The sequence below is a fragment of the Glycine max genome, chromosome 2 (genome assembly GCF_000004515.6).
Source record: "Glycine max cultivar Williams 82 chromosome 2, Glycine_max_v4.0, whole genome shotgun sequence".
Classification (NCBI taxonomy): domain Eukaryota; kingdom Viridiplantae; phylum Streptophyta; class Magnoliopsida; order Fabales; family Fabaceae; genus Glycine; species Glycine max.
In genome coordinates, this window is record NC_016089.4 from 46,196,265 (window position 1) to 46,216,967 (window position 20,703).

General features: G+C 31.3%; 2 protein-coding genes across 2 annotated transcripts; one reads left to right on the forward strand and one right to left on the reverse strand.

The window, feature by feature from the left end:
• The first annotated feature begins 7,100 nt into the window (after positions 1 to 7,100).
• Positions 7,101 to 12,134, forward strand: LOC100037460 (phosphatidylinositol-specific phospholipase C). The gene is made up of 9 exons (NM_001249238.2): positions 7,101 to 7,581; positions 8,489 to 8,685; positions 9,224 to 9,359; positions 9,436 to 9,708; positions 9,802 to 10,031; positions 10,483 to 10,600; positions 11,065 to 11,217; positions 11,301 to 11,387; positions 11,570 to 12,134. The coding sequence occupies exons 1-9, from the start codon at positions 7,273 to 7,275 to the stop codon at positions 11,867 to 11,869; spliced, it is 1,803 nt and encodes a 600-aa protein (NP_001236167.2). The 5' UTR covers positions 7,101 to 7,272; the 3' UTR covers positions 11,870 to 12,134.
• Positions 12,135 to 14,433: 2,299 nt separating this feature from the next.
• On the reverse strand, positions 14,434 to 17,285 carry LOC100782916 (putative serine/threonine-protein kinase-like protein CCR3). Its single transcript, XM_003519348.5, has one exon. It carries the CDS (start codon positions 17,023 to 17,025, stop codon positions 14,638 to 14,640), a length of 2,388 nt encoding a protein of 795 aa, XP_003519396.1. The 5' UTR covers positions 17,026 to 17,285; the 3' UTR covers positions 14,434 to 14,637.
• Positions 17,286 to 20,703: the final 3,418 nt, after the last annotated feature.

Below are 20,703 nucleotides of genomic sequence, written 5' to 3' on the forward strand. Positions count from 1 at the left end.
CAAGGATTTAGCCTCTCATTATCATGAAAATGGAATGGAGGGAGGGAAATATTTAATTAGTCTATTTTTCTTAATTAAGATGATTTCTTTAATTAGTCCTATTTCCTTAATTAACATGTTTTCTTTAATTAGCCTGTTTTTTTAGTTAACTCACTTTTTTGGATTTTATTTTATTAAGTAAGCATTATAAATACATCATTTTTAATATTTTTTGTGCAAAAACTTAAAGGAAAAATTAGGAAAAAAAATTAAAAATTCTTATATAATTTAACTCCCAAAATATATTCATAATCTAACGGTTATCACAGTTGAAAGTGAACTAAGTATAATGATTATTTAGGACTGTAATTACATGCATATGATATCATATTCCTGGGTGTTTTTCATTTTGACTAGTGTGACTAGGGGCATCAAGAAGATTGTTGTGACTATATTATGGGCTTAAGAGGTTTATCTATCTAACTTATCTTCACCTTCAACAAAACACAAACATATTAGCAACATCCAATTTATACCCGAGTGTTGTGAATTTTAAGGTGTATATGCTGATGCGAGACCTAAGACCAGAAAGGCATAATGTAGATGAGAATTTGATGTCATACCCTTACAATGAAGTTGCTGATAAATAAATAAGTTGATAGATGTTTGTCAACACAGCCACAAAAGGTGGCATATGCCACCTTGCTAGTGACAAATAGTCAAATACATATGTACATGATGAGGAAGATGCTGGATGGTGAATCTCTCTCCATGTTACTGGAGGTGTCGCATCGCAATTAAACCATTTTGAAGGAGACCCTTGATTTGCCCTTGTATTTGATAGTGAATACTCCAGTGTTGTGCCGGTCCTTTGATAATTTTTGTCGTATATATTCTCGTAGATGCACAGATCCTTAAAGATAAAATGCATTCCCAATGGCATTACTCTTGGAAAATGGGAATTTATGAGGGAAAAAGCTGGGGAAGTAAAGGTTCCCTTTCCTTTAGTTTTTAAAACCCCAAAATTCTTACCCATTGAGGTTTTTCATTTTCTGTCGTTGTACAATAGAAGTAACAAATTTTAAATCTAAACCTTGGGTAAACTACTGAAATCTTTTATTATTTGGTGGATCTTATTGGATTAAATTAAGAGTTTAACGTAGGCCAAAGGATGTTTCCTTTTTGAACAAATAGTTATTAAATTACGTGCACACAGCGTATACATACACATATCTACGTGTATGCTTGCACGTTGCATTGTAAATTTATAGTTAATGCATGTTTGGAAATGCAATTTTGGAAAATAGATCTGCATGTGCTAATTAACGCATGTTTAATTAGATCTGTGATTTGGAAGAATGGATCCGCATCTGGTCAGTAGCTTCTGCATTTTTGCCTTTTTTGGAATGAAGTCAAAATTCGGAAAGATGAGTTAGGAATGCATGCATATCAAAATAGATATTTAGTGCAAGTATTTAAGTAAGTTACTTCTTATATTTTATGACAATCGAGAATATAACTTGTCAAAATACTCTTGTTCAAAATTAAGGGTATGTTAATAAATTATTTTCAGAAATATTTTAGAAAATTATACTTTTAGTGTATTTAAAAAAAATCAAAATTATAATTTGTTAAAATACTTGATTTTATCTCCTAAACTAATATAAGGGGAGGTAAATTTTCCTCATAAAATTCTTAGCCTAAATTGCCCTTCCTTTCTTTTAGAACTGTTTTTGTTTCCTAAAAATAAAGAATTCGAGTTGTGTTGGGAGTTGTATAGGTACGAGTATTTTATAGCAATCCATGAAATACAGCTAACACATAGAATACAAAAATTTAATGAAGCAATATTTAATAACACTTTTTTTTTTGTCTCACCAAATATATTTTTTAATAAGGTTTTAATTACACATATTCTTAGATTGTGAAGATTCAAGAAAAGATTGTCCTGAATATCATTATTTCTTAATAAGGTTTTAATTACACTTATTCTTAAATTTGATTTGATTCCTCTTAATAAGGATAATATATGATTACCTTGTCTCTTCAAAAAAAGAAGAATAAAAAAACACACGATCACTTTGCTTTGATAAAGATATAATTTAATTTGAAAAGACATTATGAATAATCCCAATACTTCAATTTCTCTAATTTTAGAAATCTTTCATTCACTTATATAAACACGTTTTGTATAAATAAAACAAGAATTTTAATTAAATACACTTTCATGCCTCAAATGAAAAGTATGATACTTTAGGTTAATTCACCTTGAAATTGAACCAATCGGAGAGCATGTAAGTAATAAAGGTTAATCCATTAATAATTATCGAGTGAAAACCAATCTCGAAATTATTCTTATTGATTTTCCTCGATCTTAATAATCTTGTGTTTTTATTTTTCGTTCTTAATCTTTCATCTTCGAATTTATTCTCACATTATTCTCTTCTTAGTCAATTGTTTTCTTCTGTTTAATTTTTATTGAATCATGATAAATTGATAATAATAAAATATAGTTACGTGAAATTATATACTTGCAATTTCTCAAGTCAATCTAGATTGTAAGTTTCATCATAGGTTTTTTTTTTCTGAACTGAAGTTTCATCATAGTTAAGGAAACCCCAGAAATATATATTTCATTATTAAGACATTGCAAGGACCAAAAATCCAGTATCAAAGCTAGAAAATATAGCATTCACTTGCTAATCTCCATTAGGTGGCTCTGCCAACAATTCTAGGCACATCCCATAGTTATAAAAAAAAATTCTCTCTCTCTCTCTGCCATCAAAGGCACCACTCTAAAACCCAACACTAGGGAATAGAGCTCCCGACCTAATAAATTATTCGACACTCCAAAGTTACCAAATAGATTAAGTTCAAACGATCTAATCCAACAAAACAAAACAAAAAAAAAAACTAAAAATCAAATAAAGAAATATAATAAAGTTGAGGATCGACAATGTCTAAGATTACTTCTCCAGTTAGATACAAATCAAATACATAATATATTCAAAGGATATTCTAAGACAAACTATTTTTTTCTTCTAAATAACATCAGCAAACAAAACAGGGGAGCAACATGTGTTCTCATGGAAGCATATTATTAATGAGGAGACCATATCTATATTATTAAGGACATGGATGACAAGGTCAAAGTCTTTAAGATAATCTTTGTTCAGACATTATCTTAAAATCTGTAAGATTACGACCTTATGAGCTAGAAGATAGGGGAGCTACATATGTGTTCTCATGTAATGTTTCGGACGGAACAAAGATGGTCAATTACAACACACTAACAGGAACAGGTTCGTAGTTCTTTTAACAAACATCATACAGGCTAATTTGAAGACAACACCTATTGCTTCAATTTGACCATAGGTTAGAAAGCAGGTCTTGACTTTCCAAATAAATAAAAAATGTAGGGTTGAGTTGAGTGTAATGGTGCCATCAAAACCCATGTAACGGTACAAAGGGTAGGTGTGATTGTTATGACATGTCTAATGAGATCATAGCCACTAACAGACCTAGACATGTGAGTGAGAGTGTGCACTTATATTTTCTTAATTTTTAAAATTTATTAAATTTGTAAATAAAATTTTATATTTTTATATTTTATTTTATTTATATTTATATAAATAAATTTACTGATTTTATTTTCTTATAATTTACACCTACTGACTTAGGGTCTTGGATCTGTCACTGATGATAGCCAGCAACAAGCTAGGGAGTTAATTTGCTTAGAGTAGCAAGGTAATTTTACCCAATATAAATCAATGAACTATGAATCATGGGTTACAAATGAGGGGTAGTAGCAAAGATGGTTTCAAATTATACTTTAATAAGGGTAGGACTAGATCTAGAAAGTTCTTGTTATACAATGAGACTTCTATACGATATATTAAAGAGAGTTTAAGAAGTGTGATTTTGTATTAATTCAAAAAAAAAGATACATAAAGTAAAATTTATTAATACCAATAATTCGAGACTTGAGTTTTTAAAATTAAAATTTGAGATTCAATCTTTGACTTGAAAATAAAATCATGATTATCATATTTTATCCTAAAATGGTCCATATATGGAGAATGAACTAATTGAATATTAAATAGAATTAATCTGCAAACCTCTTGATCAAGAAAAGAAAAAAAAAAATATGTAGCCATATGTTAGAGCCATGTAAGTCACTAGGCCACTGAAGCAACAGCCTTAGGCCTCCAATTTTTTAGGATCTCAATATTTTTATACATTTTTCAAAGAAATATTTTTCATTAATTTTAATTATTAAATGATAAATTAAGTTATAGTATGATATATTATTTGGTATTATTTTTATTAATAAGACCACAAATATTAAATATAGATGTAAGTATTATTATAAATAACTTAAGTATATATTTCTTATTTATTTAAAAAAATTAAGCAAATTATTTTATATCTATTTTGCATCCTACCTCTTTCCTCTCTACAAATATATTATTGAAATTAATATAGAGTTTAAATTTAATGAATGAATCTATAATTGATATATGTGGGAAAAAAATATTTGGTGCAAATGTTGATGTCAAGATCATACATTTAATAGAAAATCTATTTGTATCAATCATTCCGTATTTAAATGTACATGTTTAATTGAAAGTCAATTTAAATACATTTTCAAATATGAAATCATATTCAATTTTTTATTTGATTTCTAAAAATTAAAAAAATTAGATGAGAATAAATTGAAAAACTCTTGATTCATTTTTAAAAATAAAAATCATATCTAAAATTAACAATGTTACTCGATAGATTGAATGAGTTAGCTATTTTATGTATTGAGAGTGAAGTGTTAAAATTACTTGATTATAAAACTTTGATAAATGATTTTGCAACTAAAAAAGCTAAAAAATTAATATTTTATTTAATATACTAAATCTCTTTAAAATTCTTATAAAAAAAGATTCCTTTAATATTTTCATTTTTAAGCCTCCCTCAAAATATCCGTACACTGCGCTACCGTATGTATAAATTTTTTTGCTTTCAGAGCAAAACATGAACTGTTCGACTAAAACCACCAAAGTAGGAAGACTGAAAATGTTCGTTACAGCTTTCAAAATTATTCCAAGCACTGGCTCGGTCAATATTTCGAACAATTGCATGGGGGCAAAGTGGGACCAAATTATTATTTCATGTTTCTAACTATTAAAAAAAACCCATGCAGGACATGTGAATATATACCAAACCTATATAAATTATCTTCTGCTTTATCGTACAAATAGATAGATAATGTTGCAATACGTTGACAATTCTTTAGAGACGAGAATGGTTGGATCTACTCCTTTACAGGGTTGGAATTGAACGATCATCGTCTTGATTAATGATTATTTATTGAGAGCATGTGGACACGCCAAAACTCACCATGGGGGCACATCCTGCTTTTCAGGTTAATCATATTTAGCCAACTTTTCCCGTTAACTCAACACTACTTCAATAATGCAAGTACCAAAATACATACAACAAAAATTAACGTTTTTAACGAAATAATTATCTATTTTAAGTACATTTTTTTAAAAAATATAAGTAATTAATTTTCTAAAATAATCTGATATTACTAAATCCGATACGAGCTCGATACATTATTCCTTTGTCAGATCTATTCAACTTGCATTAGTATGATATTTCTATTTATAGTGTCTTATATAATTGTTTTACGATTATTCGTAAAAGTAGTTTCCAAAAGAAATAATAATTAATTTTTTTGTTGGAGACTACGAGTCTATATAAGATAAATATTTTTCTTTTAATATAATCGATTTATTTCATAAATAAGATAAATATTTTTTTTAATATAATTGATTTATTTGGTTCGAAAGAGTTAAACTAAATTTAAATCCTAATATGACTGATATCATTTATATCAACGGTTGGTAGTATCTTATATAAATTATTTTCACAAAGATGGAGATATTTCTATATGGGGTCAATTATGCTGTTAATTGATGTAATTGCTTTTGTTCAATTTCAATCTTTTAACATGTATGATTATATTTTTGGAAAAAAAAGCCCAAAAGGTGCTCACTTTATATATATAAAAATGAGATCAAGTTACTTTCGTAAAAAAAATATTCAGTATTATAAAATGTACTGAATTTTATTAATTCAACTATTAAATTAAAAGTTCTTATTAAATATATTAAGTATAAAATATTTATTAAATTTTATAATTATTTAATAATTTATTAAATGAATTCATTTCAATATACTTTTGAAAATATAAGTAAATGATGACTATAAGATTATATAGCAACAAATGTCTAATTTATTTAACTTTTGATATACATAATCTGTTAAGTTAATGTAAGAATATCCCATAATTCAATTAATAAAATTTAATATATACAAAAAAAATTGAAGCGAGTAATTTTAGTAAAAGTTAGGAAATTGAATAATACTAATTGTTATGAAATTTAAAATATTAGTAAATTGATTTCTTAATTTTTGTGTAAGACTCTTTTCAACAAAATTCTTTCACTAAATATTGAACCTGAGTAGATATTAATCTTGAGATTACTGTTAAAATAGAACAACCTCAAACCAGTAGTTAATTAATGCTTTCAATAATTGTATAAAAAGTTATTGTGTCAACATCTAATTAAACGAAAGTTTCTCCCATTTTATTATCAAATCTAAAATATTAATTATATTTCTTAATTCTTAAAAATTAAACTGAACTTTCACTCATTGTATAATAAAATCTAAAATATTAATTATATTTCTCAATTTGGATATACTTGAAGCAGAACTGGACGAATCAAGATTGACTTTTTAATGTTTTGACTTAAAAAAAGAAACAAGATACTAATATAATTAATATTATCCAATTTCCTAATTTATCTCTTAGCATTCACACGGTAAGGGAAAAAAAAAGTTACAGCTAATTTTTTATTTATTTGTGTTTAATTTTGTCCATGGCTTATGTATGTTCACTTATCTTTCAAAGGGATACTATACTACTACTATTCGTCGGTATAAATAATGCTACTCTTAAATGATAGTAGTACACGTATTTAACTGTACGGTAATTAAAACCGTCATCGGTTGAAGCATCGATCCGCTTCCAATTGTGTTGCGTTGTTTTGTTTTGTTTTGTTTTGTTTTGTTAAACACTTAGACTCCACAACCTCTCTCTCCTGTTCCACTTCCTCTATCATTCATTGCCACATTCCAACACAACAACAACGTTAAAGCAGAAACACACGCACATATTCGTGTTCGAAGTGAAACCCAAAGAGAACACAGAGCAGAGAGCAGGAGCGAAGCATGACTTCGAAGCAGACATACAGCGTGTGCTTCTGCTGGCGACGGCGGTTCAAGCTGGCGCTGGCGGAGGCGCCGTCGGAGATCAAGACCCTCTTCGAGGAGTACTCCGAGAATGAGTTCATGACACCTTCGCATCTCAAAAGGTTTCTCGTGGAAGTGCAAAGGCAAGAGAAGGCCACCGAAGAAGACGCGCAAGCCATCATCGACAGCTTCAGGCATTTCCCTCGCAGAGGCGCTGGCCTCAATCTCGAAACTTTCTTCAAGTACCTCTTCAGTGACGATAACCCCCCTCTTCTTCCTTCTCATGGGGTAAGCAAAAAAAAAAAAACTCAACTTTTTGTGTTTTCCTAATTGGGTTTTTGTCATACTCAGTTGGGTCTACGAGATCTGAATTTTGGCATTCTTTACTTTCCAATTGGGTGCTCTTCTTTTCTCCTATATTGGATTTTACTGGATTCATTGACTTTTTTGTTAAAAAAAAAATACTGTATTTGTTTACTGTACCTTTCCAAAAGTGGGGTGTTTGGTTTTACTTTCGTTTTTGCAAAAGCTTGGTCTACTCATGCTAGTTCTCGTTTAGTGTTATGCTCAAAGGATCAATCGTAACTGAATCTGTAGTGATTTAGCTTCTTCTTGGTTTCCTAGTTTGTACTTTTGGACTCACCCCGCAAAGAAAAAAGTCCGAGTTTTATTGCATTTTGGTTGACCTGTTGACTACGAGGATTTGTAATTCAAGTTACCTAATAGAAAATGATAACAGGATTGAGGATTAGCGTCCCCTCCCCCCCCCCCCCCCCAAAAAAAAAAAATTTCAGAATGGATTCATCATTTATGCAGTTGAGCCATTCTCTTATAAGTTGCTTCTTTTGGGAAGTATAGGGCATTGCAGGGAATATGGAGCCTTTTGCTTTATATTCCATTCATTGAAATACCCTTTATTGTTGGATACGCTATATATGGCATTGATTTTTATTGTGTTTATGGAAATCAGTCATTTAGTTTAGGATCTTCTTTTCTAGTGCCTTAATTCGGTAAAATCAGGCCCCGAGATATTACAGGGGGTTTCAGGGGCAAAGCTTTGATTTACATACTGAATTTCATCCAAATTTTTTACAAGTCGCAAACTTCCATAAATATTGATATTGTATCATGCTTAATTATATGCATTTTCTTATTCTGATCAATGTGTGTTGTGTGATTATTTCTTCCATTTCAGGTGCATCATGATATGACTTTACCCTTGTCACATTATTTCATATATACAGGCCATAATTCATATTTAACTGGGAATCAGCTGAGCAGCGACTGCAGTGACGTCCCCATCATAAATGCACTGAAGAGAGGTGTGCGGGTGATTGAATTGGACATATGGCCTAATGCATCAAAGGATAACATAGATGTTCTTCATGGAAGGTAAGTTTACAGGTAGAATGATGCTGACTTTCATACATGAACTCATGCCAGCTCGTTTTGTCTCTCTTTTCCCCTCATTTCTCTTTAGTGATCAGGCAGAAGTCAAAGAAATAAATTTAACAGTTTTGAAAATTGTTATTTATTTTAGCTATCTTTCTCTTCTCTGACTTGCTGTCTTGAGTTGGGTGTAAGCATGAATTTCCTTGGAGACAAAATTTTGTAAACAATGTTATTTCTCCAACAATTTGATAAAGATACATCCTTCTATTTTTTTTATTTCTCATTTTTCTTGAGAATGATGTTGCCAGAGTCAGTTGAAGTAAAAAGTTGATGAATTGCAATGTGACCTCTGCAATCTTTATCTGGCATAATTGAAGCATAAGTTTGAAATCTTTTCCTATTAAAAATTCACTTGAAATCGTGATTGTTGAACAGGTTATATATGAATGGTATTATATCAATATATTGTTTAATATTGCCAGCTGGGTCCAGAAATTATTTACTTGGAAATTTGATACATTGTTGTTTACATGTCTAGGACATTGACTACTCCTGTAGAGCTCATAAGATGTTTGAGGTCTATTAAGGATCATGCCTTTGTGGCATCAGAATATCCAGTTGTAATAACCCTAGAAGACCACCTTACGCCAGATCTCCAGGCTAAAGTGGCTGAGGTTAGTTACTTGGAGTTTTATTGGGATTCATAATGCTTACATTCTTAATAGTTGACAATCCTATCCAAATTTTTAGATGGTTACTGAAACATTTGGAGACATACTATTTACTCCTAACTCAGAAAGTGTGAAGGAATTCCCTTCTCCTGAATCACTTAAAAAGAGAATTATTATATCAACCAAACCACCTAAGGAGTACCTTGAGGCAAAAGAAAAGGAAAAAGGGGATGATTCACAGCACGAAAAGGAGAAAGGGGATGATTCACAGCATGGAAAGGCATTAGGCGAAGATGAAGCTTGGGGGAAGGAAGTCCCAAGCTTGAAAGGTGGTACTATAGAGGATTACAAGGTTAGAAACTAAAACAATCGTGCATATTAATTACAATTACATTTAATTTTATAAGGTAAATTTGTTAATTGACTTTATGCTTTGCCATCTTAGGACTACAATGTGGATGAAGATCTTAATGATGAGGAAGAATTTGATGAATCAGACAAGTCACATCATAATGAAGCTCCAGAATATAGACGCCTAATTGCAATTCATGCTGGGAAGCCTAAAGGTGGATTAGCAGAATGCCTCAAAGTGGATCCTGATAAAGTGAGACGTCTAAGTTTAAGTGAGCAACAGCTTGAAAAGGCTGCCATAAATCATGGACAACAAATTGTCAGGTATTGTTAAATGTTTCTAGTAAGTCCTTTTAAGGTAGAATTGATTTGAATGTGGTTGAACCCCCTTTCAGAATGAATAAATGAACATCCTCTAACTCTTTATTGTCATGCAAAATGTTCTAAAAATTGACTGTTAAATATTGTGTTCCCATGATGGTGCTCTGCATAAGTGTATGACTTATTAATATTTAATGATGTTAATAGTTGGCTGACTTATCATCTTGTCTGACAGAGTTTGTGCTCATTAGAACTGTCTGACTGCATTAACAATAATATGATTTTGGCAGCATGCCCAATGGTTAACCTATTCTTTGAAACAAACTGAAACCTTTTTGTGTGATGTTCGGCTTGTAGAATTTCTACTACATTTGTTGACTATTTTCCCATTGTAGAATGTTTTATTGTGTTTATTTGAATTAATTTTTATTTCCTTATTGTTGGCCTGCTGTAGGTTTACTCAGCGGAATATACTAAGGGTGTATCCAAAAGGTACTCGCATTGACTCATCAAATTATAACCCATTAATTGGGTGGATGCATGGAGCTCAGATGGTTGCATTTAACATGCAGGTATCTGCCTCTTGCATATATTTCATTCTCTTCCCCATTTTTTGTTTTCCTTGTTTAATATTTTCTGTTTGGCAATTTTTGCTATTGCTTTGTATTTTCATTCTGTCAGTTCATTCTTTCTTCTTCTTTGAGGAGACAGGGGGAATAAGAAATTGTTAACCTCAAAGATACCAACAAAATTCAATAAACATTTAACATTTAGTGATACAAATTTTACAATGAACATTTGATGTCTAGCAATGTGCTTGTTGAAATATGGTGAAGTCCTTTTTTTAGCTTGATTTTTATAATTTACTGAATCCCTTGATGTGTTATTGCCTGCAAGATTCCACGGGTTAGGATGTGAGAATCCACACTTCTTCCACCTGTATAGTTGCTTGCTATTACACACATCATGACATGAAGTATATTATTGAATATGATAAATATGATTCAGTTTTCATTGTGGTTGGTTTCATTGCCAGGGGTATGGGAGATCTCTTTGGTTGATGCATGGAATGTTCAGAGCCAATGGAGGGTGTGGTTATGTTAAAAAACCAAATTTTCTATTGGAGACTGGTCCAGATGACGAGGTCTTCAATCCTAAAGCTAAGTTACCTGTGAAGACTACTTTGAAGGCAAGGGTTTTATGTCAATCAGCTGCCTCATTCAAGTATCTCTAGTTTAATGCTAACAGTTATCATACTCTTCCTATTCTTAGGTGACTGTATATATGGGGGAAGGATGGTACTATGATTTCAAGCATACACACTTTGATCAATATTCACCTCCAGACTTCTACACAAGAGTAAGTTAAGATGATATGCTCTTAAAGCATGGGATTCTTGTCATAGCAATTCATTTTTCAATTCATAAGGGTAGCTGTTCCTTGCTATTTATTGCATGCATATGAATTATGATACCTTCCCTTTGGTTTTCACCTATTTCATGGCACAGTTGTTGTGTGATTTGATAAACATTTTTATGCAGGTGGGGATTGCTGGAGTCCCTAATGATACTATAATGAAGAGAACTAAGGCAATAGAGGATAACTGGTTACCTACATGGAATGAGGTATTCGAGTTCCCTCTCACTGTTCCGGAGTTGGCGTTGCTTCGCATAGAAGTTCATGAGTATGACATGTCTGAGAAAGATGACTTTGGTGGACAAGCATGCCTACCTATCTGGGAGCTTAGAAGTGGCATTCGAGCAATTCCACTGCATAGCCAAAAGGGGGATAAATACAACACTGTAAAGCTTCTCATGCGCTTTGAATTTATTAATAATTGATTCTGTGCAGTGCATGTGCATCCTTCTGCTCTACATTATCATTATTATTATTATGTACAGTCATTAAGATGTGTTAGTAGTAAGAGTTTGTTTGTAGTAGCTGGATGATATCGTAAAATGATGTAAGAAATAAAATGTGTTGTGTATTTTGTTTTCTTGAGGAGACTTGTTTGTCTTGTAAGGCTTGTCAATATAAACACAAGGAAATTATTCGTGTTTTGTATGAGATACTTTTTAAGTCATCTGTACTCATATCTTGGTTTTGATCTTTGATGTTTTCTCAATTTACAAATTTTAATTTAAAAGCATGAAAGTTATTTTAGATTCCTTATATTTTAAACAAAAGACAAAAACAATGATTAAGTTTGACAATTAGCATGAATACGTAATATGCAAGTTTGTTTAATACTATAACAGCAACACGTGTTAAGATATCTTGGTCAAAGACAATAAAATATGTTATCTCTTCTCGAAGTAGATCATAGACTTAAAGGAAGAAATAGACGGTCAACAAATGATTGATGTTCATGACAGCTTGATAGGCAAACAGAAAAGAGCTAAGGCGTGGTGCTACTTATTGTTTTCCTGACCCTATCTATTTAGTGCTATTTCTTAGACTGAAAAAAATATTAAATTTTAATTAAAAACTATGCATAAATTATTCAACATAATTTTAAAAAAATATATTATTAATATAAATAATCAAGTTGGAAGTAAAGTTGGATAAAAATTTACAGATCTCTCTATATATCACTGTTCCTAAGTCCTAACTCTATCTATCTATATTGTTTTTGTGTAAATGTTGGTTATTAGATATTGAATTTAATTAGAATAATCTGGCAATGTAAGTGTTTTATACTTTCATCTGATACAAATGTCATACTTATGGTAATTTTTTTACTCAATTGTGAATGAAAATCGTTACACCAACCTATCGGCAGTGGATAAAAATGAAACTTTTAGTTATTTATTTGTTTCGAAATATAATTGATCTCACGTAATTTTCCCCCTCTATGTGGACCTTTAAGTTTTGCAAGTAGCCACGTAAATAATAAAAGTGATGGATATGATAAGAGAGAGAGATAATATATAAAATGTATTAATGAGATGTCTAAAATATTTTTGTATCAAAGTATCATTACTCATGTTAATGAGATAGCATTTGAATATAATATTAATGAATCATTCAAAACAAAGATACATTATCATAAATTTTAGTTTAGAGTTTATAGACACCAAAAAAACAGTGATGTTACCACACATCCCGAATATGAGATATAGAGCCTTTCTGAGTTGGGGCTTGGAGTTTAGATGCATGAAAAATACTAACACACTTTAGCATACTTTTTGAATACAAATATTGACATAAATTACAAATTTTGTAGTTTTGTCATTTTTTAACAAATTTTTTTATTAAAAAAAGTATATTAGTGACACTCCGCTTGGGTACATATATCTGTAAAGTTAGCATAAACATAAATGGACAACATCGGGTTGGATCACTAACTTGTCATTAATTACAAAGGACACACTCATCATCACCATCACGGCCCCAACATATTCCAACTTTAGTAACCCATTAGGGCCTATGGCCCATGACCCTTAGCCCAGCATGTGCAGAATTTGCGAGTGTCATTAATTTTGAGCCATGGGAGTACCGTTCCATATTTGACCAGTCTAGAGAAAATTCCAGTTGAATAATTTCTTTCAATAAAATTGTTTCTGACTAAGTCCTCTAAAATGTGAACTCAAAGCCTACGTTGGTTATTATCATTTATCATAACTCTTGACCCCCATAACTTAGCTGACGTGTGATTAGAAAGGAGCGATAGGCAAACAAGTCATTAACCAATCCACTTCTTGAATTGGTTCCTTTTCTCTATTCAGACTCTTCCACCCATCATAGAAGTCAGCAATGTCTTTCTAAGTAATTAAAAAATGTGTAGACCAATCTATTTTTTGATGGGGTCCATGTTTGGAAAGGTGATAAAGAAGAAAAAAGGGTTAATTACAGTGCTTCTTAGGGCCCAATAGCTCAACTACTCACTCAAACACATAGCAACCTAGAATGAGGGTACACTAGGATTTGTGTTTTCAAGCGCAAGCCAACCCTTGTTCACACTCTTTCACACGCTTGTCAAATTTGCATTAGACTTGGTAAACTACAAGTATTTTCCCTTTCAACGCGTGTGACCAAAATAAGTAGTTTCATCTCCTCCGACCAAAATATAAATGTAAACAAAATAATTCGTAGTTAATACGTTCATGGGGGTAAGTGTTCTAAATTTACACGTTACATCAAGTACAATGCCTTAAACGTATTAGCCCAAACCTTGACATTTAACATAGAGGTTGCACTTGCATCAAGCACACACTGCTTTAACGTGTAGCATAAACGACAAAAAGAGAGGCTACAGAAATTTTAGTGTACTTGCACACAATGTCACATGCATTAGGCACAAATTATACTTTACCTGTGTGTGCGAGGCATACAAGAATTGCAGGTTGCAAATGCTAAAAACTATTTTTACCATGAGAAAGAAACCAAATTCTGATACGAAAAAGAAAAGAAAAAAATTGTAACAGAAAATTATAATTGATCAATTTTACTGGCTGTTAGTGTTTCACAAAATTCAGCACTACAGCTTGATGTTAGGTGACATTCCTAATCTTTACACCCCAAGAGTATACCCATATAATTTATCAGAAAGAATCAAGAATAAGGGAACATTTTTCTATTTTGCTTCCCCTTTACCAGGGTTTCAATGTCAGTCAGATACAATGGAGATTGTACCACTGGAAATGCTGCCATGACTACTATCACAGAGAGCCAAAGCACGCTCCAAATTTGCCACAATATCAGCCATTGTTGGTCTGTCCTTCCCCTCCAAATTTACACAATGCATAGCAGTGTATCCCACTAGCTCCACTGCTTCTGTTTCATTCATCTCTGGTGGTTCAACCCTGGGGTCCAAAATTTTTGCCAACTCTCCCGCCATAATTAGTGGCACTGCAAAGTCTACCACACTCACTGGGGTGCCACCATTTTCATCATTCTTGAATATAGCCCTCTTTCCTGTTAATAGTTCTAGCAGCACCACTCCAAGCCCATAGACATCACTCTTTGCTGTCAGTACATTTAGACCATAATATTCGGGATCAATGTATCCAACTGTTCCCGCTGCCTTCATTGGTCGGAAATCATGGTTGGATTCTGGACTCATCAATGACAATCCAAAATCGGATACTCTTGCCGTCCAAGTCGCATCAATGAGAATGTTGGAAGACTTGATATCTCTGTGAATTATAGATGGAACTGCATAATTATGGAGATACTCAATCCCTCGTGAAGCATCCAGCGCCACTTTGATCCTCATTCTCCAAGAATTCAAGACACTACTACTCTTGTCCACATTGTTCTTGTCATGCAAATGATCATACAATGCCCCATTCTTCATGTACTCATACACCAACAGCCTCTCATCTTTCTCTTCACAGAACCCCACCAACCTAACCAAGTGCTTGTGGTGTAACCGGGATAAGAAGGCCAATTCTGACTCAAACGCAGTCTCTTTCTCTTGAAACTTCTTCATCTTGGTACTAGTGTCACCCCTTTTGATTGCCACCTCGCGACCATCCAAGAGTTTGCCTTTATAAACAACACCATAGCTTCCAGCACCAATCTTATTCTCAAGGGCGAAATTATTGGTGGCAGCAACAAGCTCAGCCAAAGTGAACTCCTCAGCCCTCTCAGGATGCTTTGTGGATGATGTTCCACTCCTTTGACGCCTCATTATCCGTGACCCTTGACGCCTAATAGTGGATGATCTTGAAGGAGGACTAATGCTATTATTAGAACCACCCACACCATTTACACTGCCACCTCTAGTGATTGTCGGCTGCACAGAATTGTGAACTTTCTTCTTCCCAAAACAAACCCCAGTCCACAAACAATAAATCGCAGTGCATATCCCAGCAACACCTCCCACGCATCCAACAATGGCAAATGCCAACAACCCCTTAGTCAAGGCCTTCGACCGAGAAGCTGCAGGCCCCGGTGGTGATGCTGGCACCACCGCAGGTGGAGCCGGCACCAGCATTTCAGGCCAACAAGGCTTTGGCTTACAAATGTTACCATAGCCAGAACACAAAGACTCAGATTGAGGATATATCCCACATTCACTACAAGAAGATTGAACACAAGGCCCTGGAAGAATAGGAGGCAAGGGAATCTCATAACCTGAACCATTAGCCCAACCAGGACCCCAACAAATGACTGAAAAATTGTTTGTAGTCAATCCACAAGTAAAATTGGACCCAGAAACAATAACCTCAAAAGAAACAGTTTTTGTAACATCATCCTCAAACAACCCTCTCCCACCCCAACAAACGACAGAACCATTGGATCTCCGAATAGCACAAGTATGCTCAGCCCCAAGCGCCAAACCAGAAAACTCCAAAGCCCCTCCTTCAGGAACATCAATTTGACCAAAATCGTTACTTCCTCTACAAACCAAATACCCACTTGAATTCAACCCACAAATATGTGACTCCCCAGCCACAAGACTCACCAAAGACATGTTCCCAAACTCACTCTCCATTTTTCTCGCTATGGACCCAACACCCCAACACCGAACCCGATCACTACCCTTCAAAATTCCGCAAGAGAAGCCCGACCCAGATGAAATGGAATCAAACCGGTCCGACCCAGATGGCGATTCGAAGGCGGCGTTGGTTCTCCAGCACGACGCCGTTCCGGCGCCGACCACGGTGGCGCAAACCTGGGAATCTCCGAGGGCGAGTTTCTCCAATAGAACAGTGCCATTGTTGTAAAGCCTCTTGCTTTGGAAGCCGGAGAGGGTGTCCCAGCAGAGGAGGCTGTAGTTGCCGGAGCGAAGGCCGCAGAAGTAGCTCCGGCCGCCGGAGATCGCCGAGAACGAAACGTTGGGGGCGACGGCGACGACTTCGCCGTGGCGGTAGCACGCAATGCGCCGCGTCGGCTCCGATGCCACCACGCCGCATACGGCGGAGGAGGTGGCAGCGAGGGTGGCGGCAGAACCGAGGGCATGAGTTGGTGATAGTGAAGAGAGGATTAACAGGGTGGCGTTGAAGAGAGTGAAGGTGGCGGCGGAGAAGGGTGATTTATTATTCTTCATTGTGCGAAAGAATGGGTTTTGGATTTGGGGGTTGCGATTGTTTCAGCGACATTGGCATAGGAATGAGAATGAGAATGAGAAAGAGAGTTGAAGGGTACGGTGAAAGTGAAACCTTTTCAGGGTGTTTGTTGCAGACTCTGTTGACATCAGATAGCGTGGGTTTTGAACGTGTTTGCCTTTTCTTTTTCTTTAGGCCATGTTTGGTTCAACAATTTATCTCTCACGTTAATTTTATTTTTTTTAAGGTTAAATTACTTATTTGATCAATATAATTTCATAATTTATACTTTTTTTTTTAGTTTTTATATTTTGAAAGTATTGTTATTAGTTCTTATATTTTACCTTTTAATTCTATTTTGGTCTCTATAGTTTTAAGTGATCTTTTTAATTTTTATAGTTTCATGATTTTTATTTTTTACTTTCTTTTCCAAGGACCAAAATTATAGAAATTAAAAAAAATACTTTTAAATTATAGAGAGATTAAAAGAGAATTAAAATATAAATTACAAAGACTAAAAAAATCACTTTCAAACTATATGGACTAAAAAGATAAGAATGACTAAATAAGTAATTTAACTTTTCTTAATTATTCTTTTAATTTCTATAATTTTTAATTTTATCTTTTTTTAATTCCTATGATTAATAAGGAGATTTTTTAGTTCATAAAATATAAATTTTAAAGATTAAAAATATCACTTATTAAATTTTAGGATTAAAAAATCACATTAACCATAAGAATTAAAAAAATTTTAAAAACTATATATACTAAATAAATAATTAAATCTTAATTTTTTTAAGCATATGCACGCGTGTAATATTACAAAGAAATTAGAATACAAAAATAGCTTGAAGAATTGAAATCTTCCTTTATCTTAAATATTCTTTTTTCTAGATCTTACAGCTAGTAAAAAAAACATCTGAAATTATTTTTCTTTTATAAATGATTTTCTTAACCGTCTATTCATTTCAATCTTTAAATCAAAATAAAAATTTATATCTGTAAATTGAATTTCAATATTTTTAAAAAATAACTACATTAAATAATCTTTTATTACAATTTAAATTATTCAATATTTTTTGTATGCTTGTATTTATTTATAACGTGAATGGTAATTTTTTTAAATATGTTACAATATATATAATTTTGAAACTTTAATTTATATTTTAATCATATTTTGATTATTAAATATTTTAACTTTAAAATTATCGGTAGGTGTATTTGTGTGTGTGTTTGCACTTAATTTTTAAAAATTTGTATTTAAATTTTGTTTTTAAAAACTAAAAATAAGTATACTTTGACTAGCAATTTTTATTTTTAATAGCACACCATGCGCTCACACACACATATAGTGTTAGTATATTAATTATTTAGTTAGTTTTAAAATTTTAATTTTTTTCAATCATTACTTTTTAAAATGAGAAAACACTTTATAAGTGCTTATGTAGTTATGTATCTAAATATTTCAAAATTATGTAAGTGCTTATCAACTTATATATCCAAACACAAATAATTTATTGAATTTTAAGCACTTATAATATAAATTCCTCATTATGCAGTTTCTCAAAACTGACCTTAATATACATATATTACATTAAACCACTCACACACAGACGTTATATATTAATTTCTTTTATTACTTTTAATATAAAAATATTATATATATATATATATATATATATATATATATATATAGAGAGAGAGAGAGAGAGAGATCGATGATTGATTCAAAAAGTCAAACTTGTAATAAATAACTATTATATTATTAAATTTAATAATATAATAATTAATAAATATAAATTAATTATCTATTCTAATTAAAAAGGAAATAAAATAAAAAAATAAGGAGATTATCCATTCTTTTATTTTAATTTTTTTGGTTAAAATATAATTTATGTATTCCTATTTTTTAAAATTCATGATTTTAGTCTTCTTATTTTTTAATTAAAACATTTCATTTCTTACGTTTAAAAAGTTTAAAATTTTAACCTTTTATTTTTTAATTAAGTCATTTTGTCTCTTATTTTAAAAAATTCATAATTTTAGACGTTAATCTATATATTTTTAAAGAATGATGAATATTATTTATATGAAAAATGTTTTTATTTTATTTTAATTGCTAAAAACCTTAATTTAATACTCCTCCAATCCTTTTTATTTGTGGGATGTTGGGAAGATTTTTGTTCTTATTTATTTGCGTTTGCAAGTTCAAGATTACATTCATTATTTTTTATTAATGATGCACTTTATCTTTAATTAATTTTCACATGTATTTATTATAAAGTGAAAAGATAAAAGAGTGAAATAGAAAACTTCACAACTATTTTACTAAAAGCAAGAAAATTTAATTGTATTTCTTATTTTCTACAAAACAAATTTAAAAGACAGGTAAAAAGAAACGAAGGTAATAAAAAAATGAATTAAAAATATAAAGTCAAGTTTAAAATTGATAAGAGACTCAAATGACATTTTTAATAGTGGGGAAAAATGTTTAAATTAAAAAATTGGAGAATTAAAATCATAAGTTTTTTAAAAATGAAAGATAAAATATATAAAAAAAGTAAAAGAATTGAAATCGCGAATTTGAAAACATAAAGGGACAAAATTTATATTTTAGTATAATAAATATCATATTAATATTTGTGATTAACTATTCCATATTAAGTTAATATTTTAATTTAAAATATGTTTAATGTATAATAATATTTAAAAAAATATAGAGTCAATTTTCATTAATTAATAATAATTTATTTAAAATAATATTTAAAGGTAGAAATTATGAGATGGATTATTATGAAGGAAATAGTTTATGCAATAATAGTTTAAAGAGCTTTTATGTTTTTTTTTATAGAAAAGGAGGTTTTATGTTATCATTCGTAATTGCTAACATTTATAGTAAATTTATTTACTTTTACATTAGGACATTCAAATACGTTCCTTAAAAAATTTGAGCTGAATTTAGTCATAAAAAAAGAAGATAAAGCTCAAGATTGCTTGAGCAAGTCAAAGCTCAAGATTTGAGTTCAATTAATGAGTTATTAAAAAACTAATAATTAATTACTGAGTTTTAATTTTCGTACTGTTACTTAGAATTTACTCGATTTGTAATGTCATCGCTTCCGGTTTCTAGTTGTTTATTCATGATGTTAATTTTTTTTAAAAAAAAATACGATAGTTTTTAATTGATAATAAACGTTTTTAAAAGATGTGATAGATTTTGCAATCTTTCAGCTTTGAAATTCAAATCCGAGATGTACACGCAGAATCAGATATTCAAATTAAATAACAAAAGAAAAAAAAAGCGCGAAAGGGACAGAAAATGAGAAAAAAAATGATATAGAAGCATTTTCGTCTTCCGCACTTTGATAGGAGTATTATTATTTTTTTCTTTATTTCTCTCTTCTTTTTTATCATATACTTATAAAATTTGAATTTAAAAACTTATTATTTAAAATAAATTTAATATATACTACTATCACTTAAGCCAATCATTTGTCCTGTACATGCTATATTTTAAACACGCAGAAAAACTAAGCCATAATCTCTACGTTTAATTTGGAAAAAATTACGAGTATTGCTCTTAAACTTAAGTTGTATAGGTGGGACAAAATTTGAATATGAAACATAAATTTAATGTCATTACTCATTAACTAAATAAAATTTTTAAAATTTGCTTGAAT